This window comes from Eurosta solidaginis, chromosome 5 (assembly GCF_040869045.1).
Source record: "Eurosta solidaginis isolate ZX-2024a chromosome 5, ASM4086904v1, whole genome shotgun sequence".
In the NCBI taxonomy this organism is placed as follows: Eukaryota; Metazoa; Arthropoda; class Insecta; order Diptera; family Tephritidae; genus Eurosta; species Eurosta solidaginis.
The window spans coordinates 177121864-177146271 of record NC_090323.1 but is presented as its reverse complement, the minus strand read 5'-3'; the positions used below and the strand labels follow the sequence as shown (position 1 = coordinate 177146271).

The following is a 24408-nucleotide window of genomic DNA, read 5'->3' as shown; positions in this document are numbered from 1 at the left end:
TCGATCCACCGTGCCAATTGTCCTTCCGGATTACGGAACTGCAGAAGCCATTTCAACGCTGCGTGATCTGTCCTGACACGGAATCGCTGGCCGTAGAGGTATTTGTGAAAATGTTTAATGCAGTCTACCAATGCCAACAGCTCTCTCCGCGTAACACAGTAGTTCCTCTCTGGTTTTCCAATCGAACGGCTGTAATATGCAACTACCTTCTCCTGTCCATCGACCAGTTGTGATAAAACGCCTCCTATAGCATATCCACTTGCAGCTGTATCTAGAATAAATGTTGCTCCTGGAATCGGATATGCTAACATTGGGGCAGTGCACAAACGCTCCTTCAATGTTTGGAAAGCCACTTCTTGCTCCTTCTTCCATTCAAAAGCTTTGTTTTTTCTTGTAAGCTCATGGAGGCTATGGGCTACGCTGGAAAAATTTGGTACAAATCGGCGGTAATATGTGCACAGCCCAAGAAAACTTCTCAATTCATGTAGGTTCTGTGGTCTTGACCAATCCTGTACAGCCTCTATTTTTTCGTTCGCAGTGCAGATGCCCTCTGTCGTTACCTTGTGACCTAAATAATTGACTTCCTTTTTAAACAGCGCACACTTTTTGGGACTTAACTTCAGACCAGCGCCAGCTATTCTCTGGAAAACTTCCTCTAAGTTCTTAAGATGTTCATCAAAGTTCTTGCCCAATACGATGATGTCGTCCAGGTACACCTAGCATGTTTTCCAATGTAGTCCTTTCAGTACCTGGTCCATGAGTCTCTCAAAAGTAGCTGGTGCATTACAAAGTCCAAAAGGCATCACTGTAAATTGCCAAAGACCATCACCGACACTGAAGGCTGTTTTCTCTTTATCTTCCTCCTTCACCTCCACTTGCCAGTAGCCGCTTTTCAAGTCCAGCGTGGAAAACCATTTCGTACCAGATAGCGAGTCCAGAGTGTCGTCAATTCTTGGCAATGGGTAGCTATCCTTTTTCGTTACGTCATTCAACTTCCGGTAGTCCACGCAAAACCTCATTTTTCAATCCTTCTTTTTTACAAGTACTACCGGTGAGCTCCATGGACTAGCTGATGGTTCGATGACGCCGCTGTCGCTCATTTCTTGAATGATTTGACTCACAACTTCCCGCTTCGCCAGTGGAACACTACGTGGAGCTTGACGGATCGGCCTCGCATCTCCAGTGTCAATTTGATGCTTCACAACGTTGGTGCGGCCTGGTTTAGAATCATCCTGGTCAAATATGTTCGCGTACTTTAGGAGCAGTTGTTTTGCCTTACTCTGATATGCTTCCTCTAGCCCCTGTGTCCATGCCGTGATGTCATTTGAAAGATCAGTATTACTAGCTGAAACGTGTTCCTGGAGCTGTTCACAGTTAATAACTACTTCAGCCCCTTGGCATCTTCCCAAAATAGCTCCTTTAGTCAGTTTGAGTGGTGACTTGAACTCATTGAGTACTCTTACCGGAATACGTCCATCTTGTTTTGTCATAGCCAGGGTTTTTCCTACAAGTATGTTTAGTGCTGATTTGTTTGCTGCTTCGACAACCCACAATTTGTTTGTCCCACAATCTCCATCAACCTTTGCCCAGATGACTGCTTCGGATTTTGGTGGTATTCGCTGACTCTCTTCCACCAGCACTCGTTTACTGCTGTAGGCTCTCTCGTAGCCGAAATTAAGTGGCACATCCATGTTCTTATATCGCATCGTCTTGCTTTGCATATCGATCTTGATGCCTTGGTTGATTAAGAAGTCCACTCCAATTATGATTTCATCAACAATACCTGCCACTATAAAATTGTGAAGTACCGAGACGTTCCCAATTGCTACTTCACATTCTACTTCTCCAATTACCTGGGTGTCCTCTCCCGTGGCTGTACGTAATCTTGCTCCAAGCAATGGTCTTATCTTCTTGTTGACTAAATCTGATCGAATGATGGAATGGGATGCACCCGTATCTACAGTCAGTAAACGTTCCTTTCCATCCACATGTCCTCCGACAGTAAGATTGCTTGACCTTCTTCCAATTTGCGAGATAGAGATTATGGGGCATTCAATTGAGGGGGCCAGCTGTCGCCCATTGCGGCTGACTCGCTTTAGTTTAACGATTGAGTGGATTTGGAGATTTGCTCGTCTCCTTCAGCTCTGCGTTTACGGCCACCCACATTGTTGGAACTATTGGAATTGCTACTACAGTGACGTGCAATATGACCTGGGTTACCGCACTTGAAACATTTCATAACTCCGGCATTTTTCTGTTGCGATCCCTTCAGAGCTTCCAAAATTGTATCTACCCACTCTGGCCTTTCTACTTCCACACGATGAGCTTTGTATGCTGGTTTACTCAATAATGACGCCGTTTCCTGAGTCAATGCATGGGATACCGTTTCAGAAAATGTTTGCTTTGGGTTCGCGTATGTGGCTCGCTTCGTTTCGACGTCCCTTATGCCATTTATAAAGCTCTGAATCTTCACTCTTTCCGTGTATTCCACGGGTGCATCCGCATTTGCAAGATGAGCCAATCTTTCAATGTCCGAAGCAAACTCCTGCAAAGTCTCGTTAGCTTTTTGGTAGCGGTTTCGCAATTCTATTTGAAATATCTGTTTCCTGTGTTCGCTTCCGTATCGCCGTTCTACAGCAGCCATCAGTGCGTCCTAACTGTTCCGTTCGTACTCTGGAATAGTCTGTAAGATTTCGGCAGCTTGTCCTTTCAATGCTACGAAGAGTGCGGCAACTTTATCTTCCACATTCCAGTTGTTCACTGCTGCGGTCTTCTCAAACTGTAGCTTAAAGACCTGGAAAGGAACAGAACCGTCAAAGGATGGTGTTTTTACCTTTGAATTACTAGTTGAAACTGCTGGGCGATTCAGTTGCAACTGCTCGATACGTCCTCTCAAAGCATCCACCTCGGCCTCGATTTTTTCTTCAAACTGTAAAATTTTTGTATCTTGCGCCTCCAACTTCGAGGAAATACGTCCTTCTTGCTCTTCCAGTTGAGCAGAGATCTGCGATGATATCTGTGCTGAAATTTGAGCAGACATTTCGGATATCCGTGCCTCTTGTGCTTCAATCTTCGCTGTTATACGGTTCTCCTGCGATTCCAGCTGAGATGACATTTGCGACGACATTTCGGATATACGCGTTTCTTGTGCTTCCATCTGGGATACCATATACGTCTTCTGTTCTTCTAGTTGAGATGACATATACGTTTTCTGTTCTTCTAGTTGAGATGCCACTGTCGATGTTTGAGCAGATATTGCAGCCAAAATCATGTTCAAGTCTGTGTTCGCAATTGTCTGCGGTGTTTCTTCGATTTTTGTTATTTCCTCGCCATCAAGATGAAAGTCATACTCTTCCACATCAATTCCTTCTCTTTCCATTGCCTCTCGTAGCCGTGCCTGAAGTTCAAGTTTAACGCCGCTTGTATTCAATCCACGGCTCTCCAACTCCTTCTTTAGTTGCTGGATCTTCAATTCACTGAACTTTGCCATGTCCTTGTTGTCCTCTGGAATTTATTCAACAATTCCTCTTCTGACACCAATTGTAACGAATTTACTTGCAAATCCTCTTATTTGCAATCCTCTGCTAAGTTCGAATCACTAAACTGTTGAATTAATAACTCCAATTTGTAATAATGCAAAATGGCCTTTATTAAAGTACTTCACAATAACACTCAAACTGTGCAACGAATAGCTTGCTTAATAACCACACTGATTGATAGCTCAATGAAACTCTACTATTCAAAATAATACTGCTATTGCTAGATATCGTCTTAATCGCAACTGCTTGACAACTCAAATCAAACTGAATTACTTCTTACTCGCCTGCACTGCTTTTATAGTTTACGCTGCATACTTCTAGGCTCTTCGATTTCCAGAAGTTACTAGTTGTTTCGGCTACAAAATCGCCAGCCACAACTACGTGCACAAATTATTGCCCTCTCTTGTGACCACTGAGATAAGATATATGCATGTGTTTGTGCATTGCCGCTCCGCTGCTCGTATACGTACATATGTGTAGACGCAATTATTTATTCGTTTATGTAAACACATAAAGATTGAATTATTGATGTGAATGTTTGTAGTTTACAGTCTCTCGCGCGCACATAGCCGTATAAGTAAATGCATCTGTGTGTGACATCTCTCTGGGCTGCCTTATATATGTGTATACTTGATTTGATTATTAACGTAAATACTGCTTGGCATGGCCTTAGCATCGCCTTAGTGATGGGATAACTTAGGGGTGGTAATAGCCGTGACACTATATACATATAGCTCCGAACAAAGTGATTTTTTCAGGAAATCTTCTAGGATATATTAGAATAAATATCACCAAGTTAAATGTTTTTATATTGGAAATTAAGGGAGAAATTGCCAAAAATCTTTCTATCTGAGCGATCGGTTGTATGGGATATATACTTTATATAGCTCCGATCAAAGTGATTTTTTCAGAAAATCTTCTATGATATATTAAACTATATATCACCGAGTTTCACGTTTATACTTTCTAAATTGCGCCAAGGATGACCAAAATCGTCTTATCTGAACGATCGGTTGTATGGGAGATATATGTTATAGTGGTCCGATCCTACCGGATCCGACAAATGTCTAATATAGAGTAAAGAAAAGGAAGAGATGAAAAGCGAGGAGCGTTAGAGTAAGATGAAAAGCAAAAAAAGGAATGGGAAAGGATAGATAGCGGCCACCGTGGTGTGATGGTAGCGTGCTCCGCCTACCACACCGTATGCCCTGTGTTCACACCCCGGGCAAAGCAACATCAAAATCTTAGAAATAAGGTTTTTCAATTAGAAGAAAATTTTTCTAAGCGGAGTCGCCCCTCGGCAGTGTTTGGCAAGCACTCCGGGTGTATTTCTGCCATGAAAAGCTTTCAGTGAAAACTCATCTGCCTCCGGCCAATTTGTAGGGAAAACCAAAAGGGGCACGACGCAAATTGGAAGAGAAGCTCGGCCTTAAATCTCTTCGGAGGAGCGCCTTTATTCTGGGAAGCTGAAGGGGAGAAATGGTTGGGGAAATCTTCGTTCACGAACAGCATTACATTATTTTTGTCTTGAAGAATATCTTTTGCATAAATAATAAAATTTTTATATATTTTTTCTTAGCTTCATGATTGAAAAAATATGTGTATTTGAAAAAAATAAAATTTTTAATGAAAAGTAAAATTTGAACAACTATAAAATTCATTATTCAGTCAACAAATATATTCATAAAAGATTCAGAAAGCTGAATGAAAAATGATTAAAATTTTTGATCACCTAAAATAAACACATTTGATTCAAATATGATTCCAAAATGTGATTGAAAAACTATATTCAGTTTTTGATCATCAAAGGTAAGCATATTTGATTATTCTTTTTGTTGGTTTTTATGAAATATTAAAATTTAGTCATTAAAGGACTTCAAACATGATTCCAAAAAGTGATCGAAAAATGCTTTTTAGTTTTTCATCTTCAAAAGTATTCAAATTGATTATTTCTTTTGTTCAATTGTATGATAACTTATTATTTAGTCAGAAAGAGTAATCAAATTGTATTGATATGTAGGGAAATTCAAAATTGAATCACCCAAATGCTGAGTGGGTATTCTTTTCACGTGCACACATTTTTTCAATCTTGAAGTTAGAAAAAATATATAAAATTTTTTTTATTTATACAAAAGATATTGTAAATGATGCTCGTAACCGAAGATGTCGCCAATCATTTCTCCACCTTCGGCTTCCCAGAAAATACATAATGATTGGACAATACAAAGGTTGTGAGCTATTTGAACCCCAGGTAAGTGAAGCTATCTTGAAATACCTGGATACGGTTTCAACATCGCGTACCTTATCGTTTTTTAAGAGGATGTTGTAGTCGCAGGTGTATATCAGTCAAGCTTATTTGCGAATTACCTTTGGTTCAAATAGCTCACTTTCGCATGCTTTCTTCCCCTGATGAAATATGATTATCATGTAGCACCTTATTTTGTAAGAGATATGAATAATAAATCATGATAATCGTATTCAAAAATGAGTCAAAAATCTCAACCAAAATGATTGAAATATGTTCATGAATATGATCAGAAAATGACTGTGAAAAGCAGTCAAATATCACTCTAAGACAATTAAAGTTCAATTTTATAATGATATCAAATATGAAAAAAATCGTTTCGAAACATGAATCAAAATAGAAAATACTCTTAAATTTGGACGTTTTTAATCACCTTGGGGTATGATATTTGAATATTTTATGATCAAAAATTTCAAAGAATGCTGGCTGGAGTTATATACATACTTATAAAAAAAATACATATAAATTTAAACCGTTAGTGTAACTAAAACAGTTAAATTTTTTTTACAGCCATTTTGCACACCCATCGGTGCTACAAGCAAAATTTTACAACTCCTACAAATACTACGCACAAAAGATGCTTCTTCTGTTAGTCGAACGACATGGGCATTATCGGCGTTTACAAATTTTAGTAAGTTCTATAAGAAAACAAACAAAAAACAAAATTTATTATTCTAACTTTTTTTTAATAAAAATTCATTTACAGCTCGAATCTATACAGTTTTTGTACAATCAAATGATTTGATGCTGCTAAGTAATTTCTTAATATCAACATTTTTAAGCTCATCAGTTTTTGCCGCTGCATGCGTTTACAAAAGCAAACAAGTTAAAGCCGATTAAGTATGTATGCAAATATACATATTACTATATATGTATGTATGTACATTAGGCCGGGTCGATTTGTGGGGAGGCAAAAAAATCGCCCATTGCTCTGTGAAAATCATATTCTAGGGATCAAAATAAAAAACTTTGCCGAAGGAACCATACCTCTAAAACGAATTCTGTTGTCCCCCTCCCCCTTTGGGTCGTAGGGGCAAATTTTGAAAAATCCCACTTTGAAATGCCTATGTTTTTTTTTTTTTGGAGTTTATTTTTCTCTTTAGAAATTTATTTAGTCAGAACATATGTAAATGAAAAAATGAATTTAACTTAGTAATAGAAAAGAAATTAAAAAAAATTATTAGAAATTAGCGTTTTTACAACCCCCTTTTAAAACCAAGGCATCACTGTGATGCATTTGCATGTCGTAAACATAGTTGTGTGGGTTTTTTATTCAACCGTTTTAAAAAATGAAGGTATCACTGTGACACAATTGCAGATCGTAAAATTGCTTGTGTTATTTTTTTTTAAGCCACCACAAGACACAGCAGGTAGAATTGAAATTGCCCCTACCCAAAAGTTCGACCCAAAGGGGGGACATCAGAATTCGTTTTAGTATGGTATGGTTCCTTCGGCAAAGTTTCTTATTTTGGTCCCTAGAATACGACTTTCACAGAGCAATGAGCGATATTTAAATAGACCCGCCCTAATGTACATATATTCATTGAATATGTACAAAGTGACAAAGGACTAGCTCAAATTTGCTATACAAATTATAAAGTTTAAAAACATTAGGCTCAATCCATTTCAAGACACCCGGTCCGCGCAGGACATGATTTTTGATTTCGATGAAATTTTAATATGTTGTTCTTTGGTCAAAATAATGAAACACGTGTTTTTTTTGCCTCAAAAAAATTTTTTTTCGGGTTGATCGGCAATTGAATTCGATAAAATGCAATCGATATTTTATTCACCTATTTTTTCAGTCAAAAATTAACCGATTCCCATGATTTTTTCTTTGAAATGTTCGTTATTACATTTACTTTTATATAAATTTATAAACAAAGCATATAGTTTAAAACAAAAAATTTTTTTAGTAAAAATGTATGACTTTTTTCAAAAATTTATTTCTCAAAAAAGGTTATCTTTTTTTGTTTAAGCTTTTTCTATATCGAGTGAACAGTTCATATTTCAACTCGGCCAAATGCCTATAAGCCAAAACTCGTTGTTTTCGAGATATGAATTTTTGAATATTAAACATTTTTTCCTCCCATATATTGATGCAATGCATAACAGCATTCAATTGCTTTGTCAAAAATTAACCGATTCTCATGATTTTTTCTTTGAAATGCTCGTTATTACTTTTAATTTTATAAACAATAGCATATAGTTAAAAAAATATTTGTTTTTTTTTAGTATTTAGTAAAAACTTATGACTTTTTTTTCAAAAATTAATATTTCAAAAAAAGTTAATTTTTTTTTGTTTAAACTTTTTGTATATCGAGTGAACAGTTTATGTTTCAACTTGGGTAAATATCTATTAGCCAAAACTCGTTGTTTTCGAAATATGAATTTTTGAATATTAAACTTTTTTTCGCCATTTATTAGCCGTGTTTTTTTTATACGTGTATACGTTTCGTTTGCGCGTGAAAAAAAGCCTACCCTCGCTTAGATAATGCTAAGGAGACCCATCTAGCGGCAGTCGTTAAACAACTAGCTACAACACAGGGTGTACCGAAAAGCCTCTGTTGTATTTCTGTTTATAACATATAGCTGAATCAGTTGTGATAAATAGTGGACACGCATAGAATACCAGGCATGCTTAACCAACGAAACGATATCATTTCGTTACGATAATCAACGTTAATAAACGAAACGAAGTCATTTCGTTTCGTTTATTAACGTTAAGATCGTCAAATTAACGAAATGATTTCGTTTCGTTTTCTGCCATATCAAAACGAAATCAAATCGTTTATGTTGATTATTAATTTCAAACTATGCTGGCAAAGCTGATTGATGGCGGAGTCATTAAAGGTGAAAGCATTATCCAAGCTGATTGCAACTTTTCTCATGAATTTTGACAGTACGAACATTTCTCAGAGTATTTTTGACATTACCACCAACGAATTACACAAACAAATTACATAGAGTTTGTGTGTGTATGTGCGCTCGTTGTTGCCACCTTACGGCTTCACCATGGCTATAGCATTGCCAGCACAATTCAAACATAAAGTATCACGTTTTCGTTAACGTTTTTAACGTTAACGAAAGCTTTTCGTTTCGGTTAAAAACGAGATACAATTTATCTTGATAATTTCTTTATCGATAATATTTCGAAGTGTTTCAACGGAAACGGTGGAAATTTTTTGATAAACGATTAGCTTAACGTTAAGGTGCATCCCTGTAGAATACATAGAATTAGTGCAGAGGGTGAAACATAGACACATATTTCAGTTACATCTGAGTATAATGCGTATTGAAATTTAGTAGTACTAATTTTATGCGTAGCAATTTCAGAGGTGTATTTAAAGTTTGTCGCTTGGCAGTCCATATAAAGTTTAAGCGTAAACGTATATAGATGTGAAAAAAACACAGCTATTGATGCAATACATATCAGCATACAGAGCGATCAATGCCAAATGCTTAAAATTAATTAAAATAACACATTTATTATTGAACTTTCATTTGTTGTTATTTTTCAGAATATGGCAAAATATTTCAATAAACCTCCAATACCGTCACAAGAGCCTTTGCCATGTCCTGTTACAAAATCACTGTAATTCTGAAAAATGATAAGAAATGAATGTTTTCCATAATAAATGTGATATTTTTATTAATTTTAAGCATTTGGCATTGATCGCCCTTTATGCAGTTATGCATTGCATCAATATTTCGGGGAAAAATTTTTAATATTCAAAAATTCTTATCTCGAAAACAACGAATTTTGGCTAATAGGCATTTAGCCAAGTGGAAACAAACTGTTCACTCGATATAGAATAAGTTTAAACGAAAAAAAAAATTTTACTTTTTTTGAAATATTAATTTTAGAAAAAAGTCATAAATTTTTACTAAATACTAAAAAAACATTTCTAAACTATATGGCATTGTTTATAAATTTATATAAAAGTAAATAAAATAATGAATATTTCAAAGAAAAAATCATGAGAATCGGTTAACAAAGTTATTGACAGTTGAAAAAAATGGTGAATGAAATATCGATTGCATTTTATCGAATTCAATTGCCGATCAACCCAAAAAAAAATGTTTTTGAGGCAAAAAAAACACGTGTTTCATTATTTTGACCAAAGAACAACATATAAAAATTTCATCGAAATCAAAAATCATCTCTTGCGCGGACCGGGTGTCTTGAAATGGAATGAGCCATTATATTTTATAATGTATTTTGATTAAGAAATTTATTATTTAATATTTTTAATTTAACATAAAATTTAAATGAAATAAATTTAAATTTTTTTAATGAAGCTTACTTCGTGTAAAATTACACTCATGCGTTTGGAAGATTATACTTCTACAATTCACCGTAGTGCATATTTTTCGAACACTTGGCTCTCTCAAACACTTCCAAATGAAAAATACAATAATAAAATGTGCAGCTATCATAAGTTCTACAGCACTGGGTTGAGAATTTGACTAAACTAATTTTTTTAAAGCGATTGAATCATAGGAGCTACTCCGAAGCTCGAATTCGGACCCATCCTAATGGATATATGTATATATATTTTCGTGTTTAAAAAGCAAAACTTAAGGCGTGGTCCGATTTTTTTTTCTCACGTGGATTGTATAACTTGTTTTCTGTTCGAACTTTTTAATCCTGTTTTGAGGTTAGGGCTAAACTGAAAAACACTAGGCCAGTTGCCAGATGCGCCAACTTTTGTTCCTGTGTAATTTATCGCTTTTAATTTTTTTGGAAGATCGTTCTTTTGACACATTTTTATTGCAAATGAAAAAAAGAATGTAGACCACGTCTTAATTTTTTCATCTAAACGGAGTAATTAAACTAATATGGTAAGGAGGCTCGAATTTCAACTACGAAAGCCAAAAAGAAAACAACTAAAACCAGAATAGTCTACACCATTTCCAGTTGTAAATGAGAAAGCGTCATTTGGAAATGAGAATAGTTACTTTAAAACGAGAAAGCGTCATTTGAAAATGAGAATAGTTACTTGAAAATGAGAAAGTGTATATTGAAAACAAGATTAGTAAACTGTAAATGAGTTTTGTCAGTTGTAAATAAGAAAGCGTTATATGTAATTGAGAACAGTAAATTGTAAATGCGAAAGCATCACTTCGATATGAGTAGTCAATTGTAAATGCGAACGTGTCATTTGCAATTGAGAATAGTGAGTTGGAAATAAGAATAGTGAATTGTAAATTCGAAAGCGTTATTTGGAAATGAGATTAGTCAATTGTAAATGCGAAAGCGTCACATTGAAATGAGAACAGTCACTTGCAAATGAGAAAGCGTCATTTGAAAATTCGAAAGCGTCAATTGTAATTGAGAATAGTCACTTGTAAATGAGAATAGTCAATTGTAAATGCGAAATCGTCATATGTAAATGAGAATAGTCCCTTGTAAATTAGAAAGTGTCAAAAGAAAATGCGAAAGCATCATTTTTAATTGAGAATACGTAGTCAATTATAAATAAGAAAGTATCACTTAAAAATGCGAAAGAGCTACATGGAAATGAGAATAGTAAATTGTAAATGCGAAAGAGTTATATAGAAATGACAAAAGTGAGTAAATTTTGAAGCAGAAAGCATTAAGTGAAGATGCGAAAGTTATTAAGAATAAAAATTTTCAATTGAAAATGCGAAATTCGTTTTATTGAGTACTTTAAACATTGAATTTAAAAAACGTGTAATAAATAGTATATCGAGCAATGAAAATAACTACAAATTGGTGTGGGTTCAATGCACTGCCTATGAAAGAGATGCGCACATGGTAATAGGCGAACAACGGACTTGATTTGCATTTTATTTACGCACACAGCACAATTGTCTTTAAACTCCATTTTGGTAGCGCTCGAAAAGTTCGGTTATAAGTTTTTATTTGGTCAGTTACCGATATACTTATAAATAAATTCAAATATGTATTTATAACCCACAACGTCTACCACACTACTTAACACAGCAACGAAAAATAAATACCCTTTAAGTTAAGACAATATACACTTAGCTTACATACCAATATGTTTAATTGCAGGGAACCATATGGTCTCAGTAACCAGGTACCCTAACCAAAAATAGTTTATAAATTTATTTGTAAACTATGATGATAATAATAATAATAATGTATTTATAACTTACTTGCAAAAACTTTGTAATTGTAAAGTGGTTTATGTAAAAGTTTAAATAAGGAGTCCGAAGTCCGTGGGACACAATGGGAATAATAAACAAAGCCTTATTAATACCTAGTGTTATTTTAGTGAAGTAAATAGGTAGTGGTTAAATACCATCCTAAAAGCTAACCACGGTTTTAAGTTATTTAAGCAATTAGTTTGGATCTGCTTTGTCATTTGCAAGTGACTATTCTTATTTCCATATGACGCTTTCGCATGTTCAAGTGATACTTTCTTATTTATAACTGAGTACGTATTCTCAATTACAAATGACGCTTTCGCATTTTCATTTGATGCTTTCTCATTTACAAGTGACTATCCTCATTTCCACATGACGCTTTCGCTTTTACAATTGACTATTCGCATTTACAACTGACGCTTTCGAAATTACAACTGACGCTTTCTAATTTTCAAATGACGCCTTCGCATTTACAATTGACTAATCTCATTTCGAAATGACGCTTTCGCATTTACAATTCACTATTCTCATTTACAAGTGACTATTCGCATTTCCATGTGACGCTTTCGCATTTACAATTAACAATTCTCATTTCCAATTCTCATTACAAGTGACTATTCGCATTTCCATGTGACGCTTTCGCATTTACAATTAACAATTCTCATTTCCAAATGACGCTTTGTTTTTGCAATTCACTATTCTCATTTACAACTGACTATTCTCAATTAAAATTGACGCTGTCGAAATTTCATTTACAGTTTTCTCATTTACAAGTGACTATTTTCATATCGAAGTGACGCTTTCGCATTTACAATTGACTATTCTCCTTTCCATATGACGCTTTCGCATTTATATCTGACGCTTTCTCATTTACAACTGAAAATGGTATAGTAGTTAGGCAGCTTCAGTTTCAGCCGAGTTATCCATGGTTCGAATCTCGGTGAAACCTTTGAAAATATTACAAAATCGCCTGATGATGATTACGTGGCGGTTTTTAAAATGCTACCATCGGAATATGACAGTAAATGTTTCACTTTTCTTAGTTTTTCCCTAATAAACACAAGTTATAATTGAATAACAACTATTATTAATAAAGCCAATATCTATGTTTATTTACACTCGAAACAGATTATTGACTGAAGAGAAAATAAAAAGTTATAAAAGGATCATAAAGAACAGCGAGAGTTTTTTATGATCGAATGTGAGAAATGATAAAACAATTTTTTTTTGTTCTACGCAAACTATTTTTGTGTGCAGCCTAAAATGTTTAACTTTCCGCATAAAATGCCACCGCAATCGCAAGACCAATCGCAACTACAATTCCACCATAAATTCCTATTAATTGCCAATTTATCTGCTTTTTTCTCGTTTCCACAACAACTTTGCGTTCTTTGTATTTGCGTTTATTGAATCTTTTATCGAATTGCTCAACTTCAGCACGATTTTTAGCTTCTTCCAATTGACGTAATTTTTCTGCTTCATGCCTTTGCTGTTCGGCTAATTTGGCTTGCGTTTCAACACAATTTATGTCGCATGGTATTGTTGTTTGGCCGCTGGCACGTTGTCGATCACAAGCGATTTCTATTTTCAAACGTTTACATTCACAATAAATTCGTACTTTTTTGCGACATAATTCCGGATTAGGACATTTGCCGGCATGACATGGTGTATGACAACGATGACCGCATGGAAACTGTGTGTGTGTGTATAAAAACAGGCATTACAAGTGTTTGAAGGTAGTAAAAACAAGTAAGAAAAGCTAAGTTCGTGTAACCGAACATTACATACTCAGCTGAGAGCTTTGGAGACAAAATAAGGGAAAATCACCATGTAGGAAAATGAACCTAGGGTAACCCTGGAATGTGTTTGTATGACATGGGTATCAAATGGAAGGTATTTAACAGTATTTTAAAAGGGAGTGGGCCATAGTTCTATAGGTGGACGCCTTTTCGAGATATCGCCATAAAGGTGGGCCGGGGGTGACTCTAGAATACGTTTGTACGATATGGGTATCAAATTAAAGGTATTAATGAGGGTTTTAAAAGGGAGTGGCCCTTAGTAGTATATGTGAAGGCGTTTTCGAGATATCGACCAAAATGTGGACCAGGGTGACCCAGAATCACCATATTTCATCCCTTTTTTCGTATTTGGTATAGAATTATGGCATTTTTTTCATTTTTCGAAATTTTCGATATCGAAAATATGGGCGTAGTTATAGTCGGATTTCGCCCATTTTTAATATCAAGATAAAGTAATTCGAGATAAGTACTAAGTTTAGTAAAGATATATCGATGCTCAAGTTATCGTGTTAACGGCCAAGAGGAAGGGCCGTGACCGAGTGGCTTCAACCGATTTCACCCATTTTCACAGAAAACAGTTATCGTCAGATAAGCTATGCCCTTACCAAATTTCACCAGGATTGGTAAATTTTTGTTCGACTTATGGCATTAAAAGTATTCTAGACAAATTAAATGAAAAAGGGCGGAGCCACGCCCATTTTGAAACTTTCTTTTATTTTTGTATTTTGTTGCACCATATCATTACTGGAGTTGAATGTTGACATAATTTACCTATATACTGTAAATATATTAAATTTTTTGCTAAAATTTGACTTACATTTTTTTTTTTTAAGTGGGCGTGTTCGTCATCCGACTTTGCTAATTTTTACTTAGCACATATGTAATAGGAGTAACGTGCCTGCCAAATTTTATCATGTTGTCTTCAACGACTGCCAAATTACGGCTTGAAAAGCTTTTGAATTACCTTCTTTTAAAAGTGGGCGGTAGTACGCCCATTATCCAAAATTTTACAAATTTTCTATTCTGCGTCATAAGGTCAACCTACCTACCAAGTTTCATCGCTTTATCCGTCTTTGCTAATGAATTATCGCACTTTTTCAGTTTTTCAAAATTTTTGATATCGAAAAAGTGGGCGTGGTTATAGTCCGATTTCGTTCATTTTAAATAGCGATCTGAGATGAGTGCCCAGGAACTTACATACCAAATTTCATTAAGATACCTCAAAATTTACTCAAGTTATCGTGAGTTGTGAGCTCTGCTCAGCTGAGTATAATGAGGCGTCTAAACTTACATTCTTGAGACAACGATTTCCACAACTTTTTAAGCGTTCTTGTTGTGCACTGATTTCCTCTTTTGTTTTGCCTACAACACCTTCGTTAACAAAATATTCGGAACATTTATAAATTACTTGCGTTAGGCCACAATAACATTTTGTTTTAATTAATTTATCGCATGGTTGACATGGCGGCGGGTGACATGGACGTGGACAAGGATGAACGCAACCTTCAGGGCGTGGTATAAAACAGCCCTGCTGACATCGAGCACAACCGATTTGCTCCTGGAAAAATGATATGAAGATATAATAAAGGCATACAAATATTAATCAAAACAAGTAAAGGTGTCTAAGTTCGGGTGTAACCGAACATTATATACTCAGCGTGAGCTTCAATTGCACATTTCATTTCAGATAAGTTACTTTTCTACATAACCCCTGGCATCGTCCGTTTAAAAAAAATGTCTCCACATTTCCTCTTACAATAAAACTTGATATGTGAAATATATTCATTCAAAACTACTTTTTGCTAAGTTATAGCTTATTATTTTCGTCTACGACCCTTTTAAAAATCTTTAACCGATTTCGTAAATTTTTCTTCAAAGCATTCTTCATAGTAAAGACAAACTCTCTGCCGAATTTTCTTACGATAGGTTTAACGATTTTTGATTTATGATTAATAATATTTGTAAAATTGATTTTATCACAAGTAGGCGGTGCCACGCCCATTTTAAATTTTTTTTCAAATTTGTATCGAAAGTCTCAATATCAGTCCCCTCGTCAAATTTCAACATTCTAGGTGTATTATTTACTAAATAATTAGGTTTTTTGTGTTTTCCAAAATGTTATGTATATAAAAAGTGGGCAGGGTTATCATCCGATTTCGCTCATTTTCAATACCAATCTATGCTGAGTCCAGATAAGCTCGTGTACCAAATTTGGTGAAGATATCTCAATATTTACTCAAGTTATCGTGTTAACGGACAGACGGACGGACATGGCTCAATGAAATTTTTTTTCGATACTGATGATTTCGATATATGGAAGTCTATTTCGATTCCTTTATACCTGTAGAATTAACCGTTATTCAATCAAAGTTAATATACTCTATGTGCAAAGCACGCTGAGTATAAACATATGTGTTAAGTGTTTGAAAGCATAAATATATTATTTTACGCATATAACTTTAAAACCAAAATTAAATACAAGCTCCTAATAAGCTGGAATCTGAATAAAATAAGCTATGTAACGATCTCCAACTTTACTCCAACTTGTACTATTACCGCACTTGACCGAAACTATGAAGGAAGCTTTACTAAAGTTTCTTCAAATAATAATCCCATCACATAATACGGCAAGTGGAACTAAAACTTAATTCCATCAGAAATTTCGAAGTAAATATTAAGAACACTAAGAGCTTCTGGAAGTACATGAATTTCATGAAGAGCTCTTCTAGCATACCCAAATCAGTTTGCTACAATGATGCTACTTCCTCTGTTAATGAGGCTGCGAATATTTTTGCTGACTTCTTCTTCTTACCTGAAGAGGACTGAGAAAATATAACGTCTTTTAATTGAATCTCACTCTTTTAACAATTTTGGGTCACTTTCTCTCACAGAGGAAAATTAAGTTAAGGGGATTAGAAACTAAAAAATTCCTCTAGGTCTGATTCTGCCGGTTTTTCGGTTTCTCTATTTAAAAATTGCTACTCGCTAATACGACCATTGATGAGTATTTTCAATAAATTACTGGCCTCGATCATGTTGTTGATGTTGTTGTAGCGATAAAGTTACTCCCCGAATGCTTTGAGGAGTGTTATCAATGTGATGGTCCTTTGCCGGATACAGATCCGGTACGCTTCGGTAACACAGCTCCATTAAGGTGCTAGCCCGACCATTTCGGGAACGATTTATATGGCCACATTTCCCTCCCCACCTCCAAGTTCCATGAGGAGCTAGGGGTCGCCAGCGTCTCGTCTGTTAGTGAAACGGGCGAATCCCGCTCGAAGATGTGTTTGACAATTGGGTTTGGAGAAGCTATATATTGCGCTGGCAACCTGAAAAAGTTGCGCTACATAACCCCGTGAATCTGGTATTTTAGTCGCCTCTTACGACAGGCATACCTACCGCGGGTATATTCTAACCCCCTAACCCGCTGAGGTGGTTGAAGAAACTGATTGAAATTTGGCCTCGGTCATGTTTTTTGATTATTGGAAGCAAGCAACCGTAACTCCCATATTTAAATCTGGCAACAAAAGTAGTTGTCCAAATTACAGGCCTATTTCCAAAGATTCTACGACCTCGAAGGTCTTTCAATGTATTGTCAAGGATAAGCTTTATTTTAGTAGCACCGGATATGCCCCAATCACACGCGCCACTTGTGGAGTGCCTCAGGGTAGTATTTACCTTGCTCATTAACGACATTAGCTGATTTCCAACTGCAAAATTTCTGCTGTATGCTGATGATCTCATAATCTATCAGTTTTTATAATGATGTTGATGTTCTTCAATTAGAGATCAATATGCTTTATAGCTGTTGCGTTAAAAGCCGCCTATTCCTCAATATAAGCAAGTGTCATACTGTGACCCAGCAGGTTAGGTGGTTAGAATATACCCGCGGTAGGTATGCCTGTCAGAGGCAACTAAAATACCAATTGATTCAAAGGGGTTGTGTAGCGCAACCCTTTCAAGGGGTTGCCAGCGCAATGTATAGCTTCTCCAACCCAATTGTCAACCTCACATACCCGTGGCGAATCCTGAGCGGAACGTACCGGATCTACATCCGGCAAAGGACCATCAACATCGATAACACTCACCAACGCCTTCGGCGAGTGTCCTTATTGCTACAAAAACAACAACAACACTTTGACCTATGATAAACTATTGAGGCCTCTTCATACATCATATTATTTTGCTGACTCTTATCTCAGCTTTATTCCTGAAGTTAAAGATTTTGGGTGTATACTTTGACTACAAGTTTAATTTTACCATGCACCATTCACAATTTCTAACGCGCTTGCGATGGTTGGATATGTGAGGCGTCCTTTCCACGCGGTCCACATTAAACGCTTGGAGAGGATTCAACAAATTTTTTTGCGCATTGCACTTAGATACGTCTGAACCTATTCGGCTGTATGACTCTCGTTGCCAATTGCTATCTTTAAACAACCGCAGAATTTTGTTGGCTTCGTTGTTCATCTTCGACATTATCATGGGCAAAATTAACAACGCGTCACTTCTAGAAAGGCTATACATAAATACTCCCTGCAGATCTCTTCGTTGATAAATATTTTTCGTTGGACTGAGTAGAACTGTTTATAGCGACCATCAGTAGAGCCCTAACTGTTTCTTAAATGTTTTGGATATTGATTTCTCTGACTTAAAACATGCCTTTCATATTCAATTATAAAACTACTCAATATGTAATAATAGTTTTCTTTGTTAATGTATTCCATTTTATAGCTTCAGTTTAAATGGATTTTTAATATACATATATGTGTCTGTATTAAGCATTTCCGTTACTAGACATACAAAATAAATAAAAATTCATAATCTTTAGAAGTAATCGCTTTTTGGACTCCAAAAACCGTTCTACGAGGGTGTACCGAAAGAAGTCATAGACAGACTACAAAAAGTTTCAAAATAATATTTTGGAAAGATTTTGGATTCACTCCAGAACCATTGTCTGGTTAATTTCAGGAGCCTTATTGGGGCCTTCCAGACTCTTCTTAGAATCGCTTTTTGAGCAATATTGGTCCCTTTTTCCTTCTCACTTTATATATCTTTATTGGAGTCTTTAGAGTTCACATCTACTATTATTAAAAAAACTTAAGTTAAGAACTACACCTTTTCAAGTTTAAGTACACAAAATTACAATTCAAGTTCAGAATTTCCAATTTAAATTCAGAAATTTACAATTCAAGTTCAGAAATTTACAATTCAAGTTCAGAGCTTTTAATTCAAGTTTAGAAAACCCATTTTAAATTCAGAAATTTACAATTCATATTCAGAAAGTTAAAATTCAAGTTCATAAATTCCAATTTAAGTTCAGAAAATTACAATTTAAGTTCAGAGAATTACGATTCAAGTTCCGAAAATTTCAATTCAAGTTCAGAAAGTTTGTCAGGATTTTTTTCTTTCATGCAATTAAAGTATGTAACATGGTAAATGTTAGCGCTAATAATCTGATTCAAGGATATGAAGGCATACTATCTGTTAAGAAAGCATTGGACTTCTTAACTAATTAAAATCAATTTCGCACACATGAAGGAGATAGCGAAAAAACCACTACCTCTCTTCTCTCTCCCCTCTCATAAGAGGCCAGTTACAAGGGCATCCAGCTATATTCTAAAGGTCACAAGCATTGATATGCAATGAGTATGACAGCAGTGATGACGAAATCAACGGAGCGTCCACAATCCCGCAAGTAACGTATAAGTACTGTATGCACAGATCAAGTCTTCCTCTACCTTCCTCACGCAACTCTGTGGAGATCTCTCCCTTCCACTGCTTCCTAACTGCGGTGTCGACTGAAGTACTTTCATGGCCAGAACGTCCTCTTGCACTTGTTGCAAAGAGTTATCCTCCGTTTGATTTCTTAGCTCGGTATGTACACGCCTTGGAGAAAACTTGGGGTACAGTATATCCAAGCCACCATTGCCAACGAAGCATCAACACTTCCGCAAATAACATATTAGTATTGCATTACGTATTATGAATTGGAGTAACTTTGAAAAATAGCACCCTACTTATAATTTTCTGAATTTGAATTGTAATTTTCTGAACTTGAATTGTAAATTTCTGAATTTAAATTGGAAATTCTGAACTTGAACTGTAATTTTCTGAACTTGAGTTATAAATTTCTGAACTTAAACTGGAAAAGGTGTAGTACTTTCGAATTTAAAATAATATAAATCTAAATATTTTTAATACAAGTTAATAGCCTTGAATATTGTAAATTGTTAGATTTATTGAGCTAAAAGGCTTCAAGATGAATAAAACTTATTTTTTTGTTTATATTCATTTATATATATATATATATATATATATATATATATATATATATTCATTTATATATAACCGTTTAGACGATTAAGCGCCAATTAAGTAAGTAAGTATTCATTTATAATTTATTGGTCGATATTTCGACTTCGACCAAATAAATTATAAATGAATATAAACAAAAAAATACGTTTTATTCATCTTGAAGCCTTTTAGCTCAATAAATCTAACAATAAATCTAAATTAAATAAATAACCCAAAAAAAGCTTTTCAAAAGAAATTTTTATACCTTCATATCCTGTATATCGGGCACGGAATGACATACAAGCTCACATTTATGGTTACCGCAACGAAGTGACCGATTACATAGACGTTGACAAGATGATGGCCTAGAATTCGAACATGGCCAATTGGCTACTTCATGACCACCAATGCAAGTAACGGTAACAGGTTTTTCACAGGGTGGATGTGGTAGTGATTTGAATTCAAACTATACAAATAAAGAACAGATTTATTTATGAAAATTTGATTATTAAACATAAACTCGGAATAGAATGAATACCTTTTTAGTTATATTCCACACATTAGCAACTTGACCATTTGTTGGATTTTGTTTAGGAACTTTAACAGCTGCATGACATTTAGCTTCACAAATATGCTCACATCCAGTGGTATTATTTGGCTGTCCGCATTTTTGATTACATGGTGGACAATCATTTTTGTGACAGCGATGTGTGTTGGGATGATGACATTTTGACGGAATACTGAGGATAAATAATTAAGTTTTAAATAAGCCCAATTTTGGTTATAGATGAACTTTAAAATGTACATACCGGCATATTTCCATACACATAATACGTGCTGTACGTTCACGTCCGCATGGCACACGTTTAGAAGTTTTACCGCAACGACAGTTCACCTGCGATTGCTGATTACATGGATAACATGGACCTTCATGGCAAATCGATTGACATTTGTGCTTTTGGCAGCTAAGTGGCTTGCCGCACACTTTATCACATTGCGAACATGTGCGACCATCGCAACACTGGAAACATTAGGCAATATGAAATAGCAATATTGAAATAGAAATTTTATATGAATACTGTCGAAAACACTAAAATACCAGATTAAAGGGGCTGTGTAGCGCAATATATACATAGCTTTTCCAAACCCAATTGTCAGCCTCACCTATCCGCGGCGAATCCTGCTTCACTAACAGGCGAGGCTCTGGCTACCCCAAGCTCCTCATGGAACTTGGTGGTGGGGAGGGAGGGATGGCCTGAAGGTTTAATGTGGCCTTATAAATCATTCCCGAGATGGTCGGGCTAGCACCTTAATGGTGCTATGGTACCGGAGCGTACCGGATTTGTATCCGGCAAAGGACCATCACATCGATGACACTCCCCAAAGCCTTCGGGGAGTAACCGTATCGCTACAAAAACAACAACAACAACGAGGGGTCGAAACCACAGCGGGTTAGGGGGTCAGAATATATCCGCGGTAGGTATGCCTGTCGTAAGAGGCGACTAAAATACCAGATTCAAGGGGCTGTGTAGCGCAACCCTTCAGGTTGCCAGCGCAATATATAGCTTCTCCAAACCCAATTGTCAACCTCACCTATCCGCGGCGAATCCTGTTTCACTAACAGACGAGGCTCTGGCGACCCCAAGCTCCTCATGGAACTTGGGGGTAGGGAGGGAGGGAATGGCCTGAAGGTTTAATGTGGCCACATAAATCGTTCCCGAGATGGTCGGGCTAGCACCTTAATGGTGCTGTGGTAGCGGAGCGTGCTGGATCTGTATCTGGCAAAGGACCATCACATCGATAATACTCCCCAAAGCCTTCGGGAAGCAACCTTATCTCTACAACAACAACAACAGGGCTCGAAACTACACATATTGCTTTGGGTATTCACAATTTTTGCGTGATTGCGTATACCTTGCTGTCTGCAGTCAAATACGACAATTTTAACATGGCTTTTGTTTACCTTTTTATTGCATGCATGTTTCCCGCAATCTCGCATTTGTTTGCACTTCGTTTCACACGTAAAACTTTTCCAACAAGGCAATTCTTTTTCATGCATTCCACAGCGACATTTCTTTTTTGTTATGATTATACACTATATGGAAAGCGGAAATTAAATGAAGTATACATTTTTATTAGAAATTGCTTACCAAATTACATTCACCTCGATGACAACGTTGCGTGCAAGTATGTAGACCACAAGTCAATAGCTTTTGGCATGTATCGCCGCAAGGCTCAATAGCTTCTGTACACGGCAACACTTTTTGCTAAAGAAGAATTAAATAGAATAAACAAGAGTTACAATGAAAATATATACTTATTTTTCATACAGTTTTTCCACATGGGCAGGAACGTGGCAAACTTAATGGACAGTAGCCACAAGGTCCAGAATGACAGATACGTTTGCAAGTATGTGAACCACACGAATATTTAGAGCCGCATACCTGAGCATTACAAAGCAATGATATTATAAATGATAATCTTTCAGCAATATAAACTAGATTATTTTTAATATTTAAGACAGTTGTTTGTGTACCTTATTACAATGCCATTTTAGTTCTGAACAGTTACGTTTCTTGACTTCATTTCCGCATTCACATGATTGCATACTAGTACTAGTACACGGTGGGCACTGATTTGGCTTATGGCACAATTCTTTGCATTTATGCTCGCCACAAGGCAGTATTTCATTACACTAAAAAACAAAACAATTATAATAATACTAAACGGCAACCAATTGCGTTTCTTATTTGCTAAAACAAAGCACCTTTCTATTGCATTTCCATTCTTTATCTATACAACGTACAGATTTCTTTGTCGATTTACCGCACATACAACTTGTATTGGCATATTGCGAACAAGGTGGGCATGGCCCTGGATGACAGAGTAGCATGCAAGTGTGGCCACATGTTGGTTGCAACAATTTACCACACAATTCTCCACATGAATGGGGTAAAAGAAATGGTGTTGTTTGTGGATTTGTTTCTTTACCACAAAAACACTTATACTCGGTGGGTCTTTCTTCAGGGGTATAATTTTTCCGACACTGTGGACAGCTCCATTGTAGTGTGCGATTATGTTTTGGTGGCACAAATTCACCCAAATTGTTGTAATAACCTTGGACATTGGGCTGCAATTTTGCTTTTAATTGTGCAATACTATCTTTCGACCAGCGTTGAATGCAGTTGAGGTGAAAAAAGCAATAGCAATATTTGCAAGCCCATATCGCTTCAGCTCGTCTTATACTACCAATACATATTAGACATGTTGCTGATCCTGAATGCAGAGCATTTTCAAAGAAAGAGGCAGTCTTTTGTGGTACAAGCGCTGAAGTACCAGTAACGTCGGCTTCGGGTTTATAATGTTTATAAAGGGAATCTAGGGGTGTATACATTATAATATATATATATATATCTGTATATTACGATATAATTCGCTATAGTTTACCCAAAATTTGTCCTTCATCCAACTCCTCCTCATCTTCGTCTGAGCTAGGTGTGTACTGTTCAAGAACTTTTTGAGCAGCAGCAATGTGTTTGGCATGAGATTGTTCAAAACGCTTAATGCCATTAGGCTTTTGCTGTGTAGATTCTGCAGTGCCTGCACTCCTTTTTTTATTAGAAAATCCAGACATTTTTTTATTTTTTGATTATTTCTTATATTCCTGACGTGTTATTTTAAAAATTGTTGATTAGGACAATTGTAAACGTATCGACTACTTTACCAAAGAGGATAGATAATAAGAGACACCAGCTGACAACAGACACCAGCTGGCAGAACTGCAATTTGCCAATGTACCTATTTCTTGCCCTCGGCCATTCCGTCTCTTCCTATTTTTCGTAAATTCCAAGGCGAATTCATTACAGGGGTGGTGTTATCCCATTAGCTGATTGCTTCTTCTTGATAATTTTCCATACAAAGCCAAGGCGAATTCAGTAGAGGTGGTGTTATCCCAACAGCTGAATGCTTCTTCTTGATAATTTTCCATACAAAGCCTTGTACAACAATATGTCAGTTAATCGAAATCAATGAAAAATTTCTTTTGACTTGACATTCTTCTGCACGGCGAATTGGTTGAATTCGCTTTGCCACCACCTGGTATGGATTCGCCTTGATACAAAGCCTTATGCAACAAAATGTCAATTAATCGAAATCTATGAAAATTTTCTTTTGACTTGACATTCATTTGCACGGCGAATTGATGGAATTCGCTTTGCCACCACCTAGTATAGATTCGCCTTGGGTTAGAATAAGTAGATGTAGACCAAGGCGAATTCAATAGAAGTGCGGTTATCCCAACAGCTGATTGCTTCTTCTTGATAATTTTCCA

The 24408-nt window shown here is 36.0% G+C and overlaps 2 protein-coding genes across 15 annotated transcripts in view; one reads left to right on the top strand and one right to left on the bottom strand.

Moving 5' to 3' along the window:
• LOC137233994 (solute carrier family 66 member 3) overlaps positions 1-24408 on the top strand; it is a 64546-nt gene that overhangs the window by 34127 nt on the left and 6011 nt on the right. For 11 of the 14 annotated variants that reach the window (XM_067757608.1, XM_067757605.1, XM_067757598.1 and 8 more), the window contains exons 4-5: positions 6355-6475; positions 6551-6684. In XM_067757608.1, coding sequence (XP_067613709.1) covers positions 6355-6475; positions 6551-6684 — 255 coding nt within the window. Of the gene's footprint in view, positions 1-6337; positions 6476-6550; positions 6685-10146; positions 10307-24408 lie in introns of those variants that run through there. The other 3 variants (XM_067757597.1, XR_010947628.1, XM_067757595.1) reach the window with 3 other exon arrangements.
• Positions 13067-23832, bottom strand: LOC137233993 (NF-X1-type zinc finger protein NFXL1). The gene is made up of 11 exons (XM_067757593.1): positions 23526-23832; positions 22846-23456; positions 22615-22773; positions 22409-22522; positions 22229-22345; positions 22042-22173; positions 20888-21099; positions 20617-20818; positions 20344-20544; positions 15073-15339; positions 13067-13675 (listed from the first exon to the last, which is right to left on the bottom strand). Exons 1-11 carry the CDS (start codon positions 23710-23712, stop codon positions 13250-13252), a joined length of 2628 nt encoding a protein of 875 aa, XP_067613694.1. The 5' UTR covers positions 23713-23832; the 3' UTR covers positions 13067-13249.

What these genes read in the sequence shown, in the direction of transcription:
- LOC137233993 (XM_067757593.1), bottom strand. Translation starts at nt 23,712, where the DNA reads ATGTCTGGATTTTCTAATAAAAAAAGGAGTGCAGGCACTGCAGAATCT. An exon ending in CCTGCCCATGTGGAAAAACT is followed by an intron (nt 22,346 to 22,408) that starts GTATGAAAAATA and finishes ATTCTTCTTTAG; the next exon opens with CAAAAAGTGTTGCCGTGTAC. An exon ending in ATCGAGGTGAATGTAATTTG is followed by an intron (nt 22,174 to 22,228) that starts GTAAGCAATTTC and finishes CTTTCCATATAG; the next exon opens with TGTATAATCATAACAAAAAA.